Genomic DNA, 9,976 nt, shown 5'->3' on the forward strand with positions numbered 1-9,976 from the left:
TGTGGAGGACACATTTAATGTAATAGATTCAGATCTTAAAAATATTTTTGCAAAGCAAGTCGCATTTGAATTTAGTGGAATTTACCAAGAAATGTTTCTTATGAGGACCCAGGTTGCTGGGGGCACTATTCTGACTCTGTAAAGCACTGCAAAGAGGTATATAAGTCTTAAGTGCTATTGCTATTTCAAATGCAACTGGTTTGGCTCTTCCATTCACGTCCTAATATATAGTTATGTTGTAAATTTTAATTTAGGTATTTAAACTTTATCTTTGACAGACTGAGTTCAGCAGGGACTGCATCTAGTCCAGTAGATTTTCAGAAGACGAGGAGAGGTACTGTTTTAAGGATAAGGTCATGCAGGCAACTGAAGAGAGATTTCCCCTGATAAGACTGACAGTTCTTCGCCTCTGCCCTCTACCAACAAGCTAATGACTTTACTTACAGAGTTGCTTGTCATTAGAGCTCTATTTTGTTTAGGCCATTGTTTGTTTGTTTATCATATATTTCTTGCTTATGTCATTTGATTGAAATCTCCTATCTTTAAAGAAAAAAGTCTACATGATTGCAGCTGGACTGATAGGAGGCATTTACCTTGTTGGCATCCTTTCCCTATTCTTTGGAGTGAAAGAAAAAGTTGGTGAGCACATCGAAAGCTTTATTAAAATTTCTGGGTGTCTATTTTCTTCATTTAATCTACCATCTCATATAAACAACCGTGTATATATTCCACCCATTATAGATCCATACACCTTCATTCCAGAGAAAAAAGTTCCTTTCTTTAAAGGACAAAAGCATGCCATGAAGCATCAACCATATTTGATATTTACAGCAGCATTTCTACTGATTTTAACAGCAGTTCAGGTAATTCTTATTTACCTAGCATCTGCATCAATGGTTTGTTATAAATCGCTTTGAAAAAAATCTATGCAGTTACAGCATAAGAACTTGCTCATATATACTGTATGTGATCTTAGTTTCCCTAAAGAGCACTCCTATTTTCCCTAAAAATCAGCCTAATATCTTCTGGGGGGCATTCAGAGATTTTACTGATTTTGGCTATTGTGGCATTTTTATTATTTAATTATTAAATGTATAGATTTTTAAGTTGAAAGTCAGTGGGCATGATCCGCTGATGTCACTGTTACAGGTTTGCTAACCTCCTTCCTGGGTTCATATCAAAAGAAAAGATACAATTTATGGCATGCCCAGAGATTTTTAATATGCTTTTATATAAAAGCATATCATATTATTTATAAGAATAATATGTAGTCATTTTTAAAGGATTAAAAAGTCAATTATTATGTAATCATATCAAGAAATGTATGAATTGTAAATGGAGAACATTATTAGCATAATCATATTTATCCATCCTCCTTCACATTTGAATCATGGCTACCCTCATAATATAGTTCTCTTTTCTTTTAATGATAATTTATTAAATGTATATGCCACCCAACTAGTAGCACTCTTTTCTTTTCTCTTGTGCTAGATTGAACAAGGAAATTTCGTTCTCTTTTGTACTTATGCAGCGAATCTTCGCAGTCACTTTCAGAATTTAGTGCTTATTATCTTGGTAAGTGTGCAGACGAAGCTAAGCTTTTTGTATGGTATGTCTCTTATCATATTTCTATGGTCCATACCTATGTGAAAATCAAGCTTTCATGGCACAATATAATTAAAGGAAAAATATTGGTTTGGACTGGACTGTTATCTGTCAGAAATGGTGTAGGGTTGAATCTGGTCGCCTTTTTAAACTCATGGTTATGTCTTTAGGTCAGGGGTCCTCAAACTTGGCAACTTTAAAACTTGTGGACTTCAACTCCCAGAATTCCTCAGCCAGCATAGCTGTCTGAGGAATTCTGGGAGTTGAAGTCTACAAGTCTTAAAGTTGCCAAGTTTGGAGATCTCTGCTTTAGGCTGACTCCAAGTTTCTGCCCTTGCTGTGATGTGTAGCTATTGATATTTATACAGTACCGCAATCTTCAAATTGTATACTTAATTCTCTTGGAAGCCATAAACGTATTTTTCCCTTTTCTGGCATTTTTTTTCCTATTGTAACATATAGGTATCAGCTACAGTGAGCGTTCCATTCTGGCAAAGATTTCTGAAGCGTTTTGGCAAAAAAAAAGCATCATGTGGAATATCAGTAAGTAGGCTATTAATAGTTATGGCTGCACAGCATTTCAGATTCCAGAAAGGTGCTTCAGACCATACAGAGGTACGAATGGAGCACCTGTCTGTAACTCTTTAAGGCAGCCATGCTATTTTCCATGATCATGTGGCAACAGCAGAAAGCAGCTAAGATATGCCAGGTAAAGATGTGATAGCTTTAAAAAATTCTAGAAGTGCTGGGCTTGTGCTTCTAAGCGCTTTGAAACACCCTTTTGAAAATGAATTTAAGGCACTGCATAGTCATAATAATCCAAAAACGAATGCGATCATTTGATCGATAGTAAGGTGACCAACTTTTTTACAATGAGAAGGAGGACACAAATAAATTGAAGAAAAAAAAAACAAAGCCACTTGTACGTGGTGCATTCTTGCGCGTGGCACACTCTCTCAGAACAATTCTCCTGTGTGGAGCACATGCGTCTAATAATCGCGTCTCGCCATATTGTACCAAGCCTTGACAAACCGTCATGTCAAATACAAATATGTCACATTACACACAACGGATCGGATTGGCACCGATCAAATACGAAGATATACATATTAGTCTTGAAATATCAAAAAGGAGGACATGCAGGAGGACACTTTTCAAGAGAGGACAGAACTTACAAAAGGAGGACGGCTGGTCACCTTATCAATAGCCTTTTCTATCTAGGCCAGAGGTGTCAAACTCGCATCATCACGGCATAATCACGTGAAGTATCACGACTTTTTCCCCCTTCGTTAAACCGAGCTTGGGTGTGGCCAGCACATGGCGCATCTGGGCCACAGGCCACAAGTTGGACAGCCCTAATGTAGGCCATTTTTAGCTATTTGTAAACTTTTTGTTGAACTCTGTGACCTCCCTTTGAAATGACTTGATGACTTAATCATAGCTAAGTCTCCTGGTCCTTGTTCTGTAGATTAAGAATATCTTCCTGTTATGGTTTATAGTCTGTTCAGACCAACAGACCCCAGATTATGTAACTGAAAGTTAAAGGGACGCTGTCTCTAGGTATAACATCTCTTGTCCTACTATTTATGGTGGATCTGAAATAGAAGGATAAAGAGTACAGTCAAATGCTCCCTAACAGTATTTTTCAAACTTGGCAATTTTAAGATGTGAGAAATTTAGTTCCCAGAATTCTCCAATCAGCATGCTGGCTGGGGGATTCTGGGAGCTGAACTCCATAACGTTCTTAAATTTACCAAGTTTGAAAGGCACTGTTGCAAAGCATGTGGCCAGTAACACGTACCCTTGATGTACATTTTTGAAAAACACCACTCTATGACCTTCAAAACAGAAGGAAAACCAGACTTAAAATTAAAAGGTTGGTTTCTGCAGCAAGAAAGACTACTCACCGCTGTAGCACTTTGAAGCACATACTTGCATTCGGAAAAATCCAGGGTTTTGTCCCAGGTCTGAAATACTAGCAAACGGATGCCAATCATTACCAATGATATTAATCTAGACACGTTGGTGGTGACTTACTACACTGCCACATCTATAATGATTATCATTGTCTGTCCAGCAATCTTAATCCTGTATACATCATTGTCCAGTTAAGGCATTACCCTTTCTTAGACTTTCAATTAAGGATGAAACGATTTATCTTTTCTCCTTATTTCCATTCATTCTAGTTGATGATTCCTTCTGTAATCATGTTGGTGACTATCCCCAATATCTTTCTTGCCTACTTCGTGGCTTTTGTATCTGGACTTAGCATTGCAGCGTCTTTCCTCCTGCCATGGTAAGAGTTCCTTGTAGAGCGGTGAGCACAAGGGGCAGGATATGCAGGGAATATCTGCTTCATTTGGCTAAAAGCAGCACTTTAACCTTTGGATGATACTCTGTGGTCTGCCTCCAGAAGATGCTTCATTTAGTTTAATTAAAAATTAATACTGATGGAATTGATTCAGTGCAATGATACATAGAGGCGTCTTTAGGGCTGGGAGCTCTTGGGATTACAGAAAATCCCAATCCAGTCAGGGATTGGATCTTTCAAACATCATGTCGAGAATCTAAAGACCAAACCAGTGGAAGAGAAGTCTAACGCTAAATGATTAAAATCCTGGTGATTTTTAACAGCAGCTTCAAATATCCAAAAAGTGGGGAAAAAATTATTGGATTAGGCAATAAAGCATATGAAAGCCTCCCTACTAGCTATGTATAAAGTATTGTTTAAACTATTAAAAGTATTTTAATAAGAGAATTATTTTAAAGCATTTTAATATGAAAATATAAGAGCTCTATTATCACAACGTGCATTTTAGATCAATTACCTTCCACTCACTAAATTCTGAATCACATGATTTTTAAGGTCATGTGATTGTACACAATTTGTATATTATTGGGGGGTGGGGGTCATGTGATCATTGGTTTTTGTCCTTGCACATTATTGTTATTTGCAAGGACTGGAATGATAGAAAATTTATTATTGGAACAAAAACTACCAGAAGTTTGAATGGCTGTTATACAGATAGTTGCCACTCTTCCTGTGGTATTCCTATATACCTAACTGTGATGTGCATCTTTTTGATCTGTTGGTTAAAGGTCCATGCTGCCTGATGTAGTTGACCATTTTCGAATGCAGAACATTCACTTACCAGGGCATGAAACTATCTTCTATTCATCCTTCATCTTTTTCACAAAGATATCAACTGGTATTGGAATGGGAATTTCTTCCTTCAGTCTGCAGTGAGTATTTTAAGTTTTGTTTTGCTTGGGAACTTGCATTGGTTCAATTCAACAAAGAGGCCCAGGGATACGCAATCTGTGGCGCTCCAGATATTGATAAATTACAACTCTGGCATTCTTTGCCATTGTCCTGGTGTCCTAGGAATGTTAGAAATTGTACTTTAACAACTAGATGGTGCTGCCTACGCCTGCTCTTGTTATTCTGCTTGCAGGTAATTCACTAAGTTCTCAGTCTGGTGTGATAAAGATACTACATTTATTTATTTTAAAAATGTAATCAATTTATAGCTATCTCAGTTGCTCTACTGCCCACACATGCTGCCGTGTAATAAATAAATTTTCAATGTGAACTCGGTTTAAGAAAGGATTATTATCGTCCCATACCCAATCCCTCAGATTTTTATTCTGCTTTTATGCTTCTTTCAATACATGGAAGATTTTTTAAAAAAGTTCTATCAAACAGAAAAAGAATGATCATTGTGTTTGAAATTCTGAATTGAGATTTAGATCTGGGGGCCAGCTTGAACTAGAGCTAAAATTGATTGGGTTGTTTTCAAACCAAATCTTGTTTGGGTTGACATTAGGTGATTTGATGGGAAAATACTGTGTGCTGGCTATAACAGAAAAAGGGGAGTCCAGAATTTATTGTCATTTTCACTCCTGTTTCTTCCCTGGGTCCAGATAATTGTGTTACTGGCTACTTTAGCTTCCAGGTTTTGCTAGTTTACGGTAGGCCCTAATAGGCTGGGTTAACGGAACTGATCAGTGTTAATGGAGATCAAGGTACAGTTGTTCAGGTTATAATGAATGAATTGCTCAGATTGCTTTATAAATATAAGAGGCATTGTTTTAAGGTCAGCCATCAGTGTTATAAAGACTGGTCTTTACATAAGAAGGAGCCAATAGGAAAAGCCAGCAAAATTTAGAAAACAACAGGAACAACATTCAGATTGAAGGGGGGTGCACAGAATGAGGTTTAGCTGTGTATTATTATTTGAATGAATTATAGTAACAGTTGCATGCTTTTTAAATAGATTTGTAGGCTACAAATCAGGCATGTGCACACAGTCCACCCGTGTTGTCATCACGCTGAAAATCTTGGTTGGTGGAATTCCATCCATCCTCATCCTCTTAGGCTTATCCATACTCCTGTTATACCCAATCAATGAGAAAAGTCAAAAGGAAACGAAAGATGCTTTTGAAAATTCAAGGTAGGTTTGTACTAATATTAGCCTCTCTAGTGCACATCTTTCTTCAGTGAAAAAGGTCAAAGGTCAACTGTATTACAGTAAAAATATTTGACTTTGATAGAATGCAAGATCTTTTCATTTGAATGTCATATTTCCCATATCAAGAATATCCCCACTTATTCATCCATGTGCATTCATACACAAAAAGCTACGCTTCTGGTTCCTAATGAATTCAGAAAATTTATAAAGCAAATAAAATATAATTGCTGCATTGGATAATTACGCACATGGTAAAGTTAATACTTTGAAAGTTGAATCTCTTGAATTTTGGAGGCTTTCTTAAAATTAAATCCAATACTAATCTTCATAGTTTCAGAAAAGCCAGAAGTTAAATTTGGAATTATGTGTGTGCAAAATTTCTACTTCATTGCTGGACTAAATAAAACACTAGCCTTTAATAGAAATTCCTATACTAGTAGTCCTCGACTTATTACCACAATTGAGCCCAACATTTCAGTTGTTAAGTGAGACATTTATTAAGTGAGTTTTGCTCCATTATACAGCCTTTCGTGCCACAGTTGTTAAGTGAACTACTGCAGTTGATAAGTTTGTAGCATGGTTGTTAAGTGAATCTGGCTTCGCCATTGATTTTGCTTGTCAGAAGGGTGCAAAAGGCGATCATGTGACCTTGGAACATAGCTATGATCATAAGTATGAACCAGTTATCTGAATTTTGATCACACGATCATGAGGATGCTACAAAGGTCATAAGTGTGAAAAATGGTCATAAGTCACTATTTTCAGTGCTGTTGTAACTTTGAACGGTCACTAAATGAACTGTTATAAATCAAGGATTGCTTGTATTCCCTCCTACAGACTTTGGTGCTTGGTTTTGGTGTGTCTTACAATGCACCTATTTTGCATTGTCCTGAAAATGGCTTTTCCACAGAAACGACATACAAACAATAGGAAATAAATTCTGATATACTGTACTTGACCAACAAGTAATCCTTAATGGGTCTAAGTCTACCTGGAGGAAAGTAAGCAGTGAGGTGCCACAAGGTTCCATCTTAGGCCCAGTACTCTTCAATATCTTCATTAACGACTTAGATGAGGGAATAGAAGGGGAACTTACCAAATTTGCAGATGATACTAAGCTGGCAGGAACAGCTAACACCCAAGAAGATAGGCTCAATATCCAGATGGATCTTAACAGACTAGAACATTGGGCCATGTTTAACAAAATGAAATTCAATGTAAAGTCAAGTCCTACACTTATGCAAGAAAAACCAAAAGTACACAAATAGACTGAGTGAAACCAGGCTTAATAGCAATAACTGTGAGAGGGATCTTGGAGTCTTAGTAGACAACCAGATAAATATGAGCCAGCAGTGTGCAGCAGCAGCCAAAAAAGCTAATGCAATCCTAAATTGCATTAACAGAGGGATACAATCAAGATCAAGGGAAGTACTAATACCACTTTATAAAGCCTTAGTAAGACCACACCTAGAATACTGCATTCAGTTTTGGTCACCACACTATAAAAAAAATGTTGAGATTCTAGAAAAAATACATAGAAGAGCAACCAAGATGATTAGGGGACTAGAGACTAGAGACATATGAAGAAAATTACAGGAACTGGGCATGGCTATTCTAGTAAAGAGAAGGACCAGGGGAGACATGATAGCAGTCTTCCAATATTTGAGGGGCTGCCACAGGGAGGAAGGGGGTCAAGCTATTTTCTAAAGCGCCTGTAGGCCAGACCAGGAATAATGGATGGAAACTGAACAAGGAGAGATTTAACCTGGAAATAAGGAGAAACTTTCTGACAGTGAGAACAATCAACCAATGGAACAGCTTGCCCTCAGAAGTTGTGGGAGCGCCATCACTTTCAGACTTTCAAGAAGAGATTGGACTGCCATCTGTCAGAAATGGTGTAGGGTCCCCCCTTGGGCAGGCGGTTGGACTAGATGACCTACAAGGTCCCTTCTAACTCTGATTATCTGTTATCTGTTATCTCATATCTGTTACCAGAGCTTACAAGGTGTTACAATAAAGGCCATTTTATTGGTTTGGATTCTGAAGCTAATGGGCAGCTTCTGAACAACCATCTTAACGTGGCAACTTTTGTTTCTTTTTATCAAGTGAGCAGCCACATTATGTACCAATCAGCAATTCGCATCTTTCGCAGTGAAATACATTAAGTGAAATGTGTGGCAATTAACTTGCTAGATTTTAGCTTATTCTGGAAATGTTTCACATATACATCTGAAAGAAAAACTCATGATTAAAAGGTGGCATCCAGGCCCAGTAGACACTATGTTTCAGTTACCATGCAAAGTGCTTTTTAACACAATATTCTTTCATATCTTATAAAACAGGAGGAATCATTTGAACACTGAAAAACTTGGTGAAGAAAGCACTTCCGCTGGAAAGCCTGAATAAAAATAGAAATCCAATAGTAATGCAAGTGCAACCAGAGGGGACGACTTCAGAATGCTTGAAGGCATTTGTCTTATTCCACCAGTGTTTAACCACCAATATACCAAGGCTGCTGTGATCAAAAAGATGATGTTTTGGAGCATTGCTTGGAGAGCCTGTATATCTATAATGCTGGGTTGCTATGAAGCCTTGCATGAGCTAATTTATAAGATGCAATAGGTGGTGCTGTCTCCTTTCATTTACAGTGCAGTACATGTTATATACTGAGGAGAACAGCTGCCTGATGAGATAAAAACCATGGTCTTGTGAGTGCTATCCATAAGCTGTTAACCAAGATAATGGTTAGAGGCAATTTCAACTCATTATAACTGATGGTTCCTACCAAAGGAAATCCCATCATTTTTGTTGATCGCAGAATTCCACATATCCTTAATGCAGTGCCATTTAAGCTACTGCTTCTTTTATTTTTTTGTACATATTTTTAAAATCTCAACTTTATTACTTTATGAATAACTCAGGGCAGAGAAGATACCTAATACTGCTTCCTCCTCTTATTTTCCCCACAACAACCCTGTAAAGTGGGTTGGGCTGAGAAAGAGAGAGAGAGAGTGACTGGCCCAAAGTCACCTAGCCAGCTTTCACGCCCAAGGCAGGACTAGAACTCTATCTCCTAGTTTCTAGCCTGGTACTTTAACCACTACATCAGGGGTGTCAAACTGGTGGCTCGTGGGCTGGATGCGTCGTGTGTAGGCCATGCCCACCACAGCTCCACGAATGGGGAAAACATCACAAAATATCACCTGATGGCAATGTGATGCGGCAAGTTTGACTCCTGTGCAGCAGATCAAACCGGCTTAAGCTTCTATTGTGAGATTGTGAATCAAGAACTTATAAAATCCAGCAGTACTTGACTTTGATACTCCCTTAAACTCAGCAAGTTTTGAATAACCCAAACCATTCTTATAAAATGGCACAGATATACGTACAACTTGAAATAAATCTTTCCTTGATTAATGGAATGCAGGATGAAACTCAGTAATTCCAAGATTGAGAGGTTTGGTTGATTATTTCTTCAGTTCAAAACCATTTGCAGAATAAAAATAGTACAGACTTTTGTTGACTTTTTTTTTTCATTTGTGCATTCTGTATCATGTGAACAATTAGCATCCATGGAAAAAGGTTTCCACAATGGAAATTGCTTTCACAGTAATGGAGGGAAAAAGAAGAAAGAAAACAACTGCATTGGACTTCTGTCTGTAGTACAATAACATATACAGAGAATTAGAGGCAGTTCACTAAATGATGGACTCAGACATATTATTATTCAAGATATCCCACTTTGGGATTAATCTCGAGAAACAGAACGCATGAATTTTAAAAGTTTGATCTTCAGGCATTTCATTATATTAAATGGGGCTTACATAAATACTATAGGAGCATGTAGTGTCATCACTAATTGTGGAAACATATATATGGAGGTGCTCCGTCAATTGAAC

General features: G+C 37.6%; 1 protein-coding gene across 1 annotated transcript in view; it reads left to right on the top strand.

Moving 5' to 3' along the window:
* MFSD2B (MFSD2 lysolipid transporter B, sphingolipid) overlaps positions 1-9,599 on the top strand; it is a 31,213-nt gene extending 21,614 nt beyond the window's left edge. Inside the window, exons 7-14 of the mRNA XM_026710356.2 lie at positions 549-639; positions 742-863; positions 1,492-1,575; positions 2,068-2,148; positions 3,792-3,901; positions 4,705-4,848; positions 5,883-6,059; positions 8,420-9,599. Coding sequence (XP_026566141.2) covers positions 549-639; positions 742-863; positions 1,492-1,575; positions 2,068-2,148; positions 3,792-3,901; positions 4,705-4,848; positions 5,883-6,059; positions 8,420-8,483 — 873 coding nt within the window. The 3' untranslated portion in view covers positions 8,484-9,599. The remainder of the gene's footprint in view (positions 1-548; positions 640-741; positions 864-1,491; positions 1,576-2,067; positions 2,149-3,791; positions 3,902-4,704; positions 4,849-5,882; positions 6,060-8,419) is intronic.
* Positions 9,600-9,976: the final 377 nt, after the last annotated feature.

This window comes from Pseudonaja textilis, chromosome 1 (genome assembly GCF_049901715.1).
Source record: "Pseudonaja textilis isolate UNSWEBS1 chromosome 1, rPseTex1.2, whole genome shotgun sequence".
Lineage (NCBI taxonomy): Eukaryota > Metazoa > Chordata > Lepidosauria > Squamata > Elapidae > Pseudonaja > Pseudonaja textilis.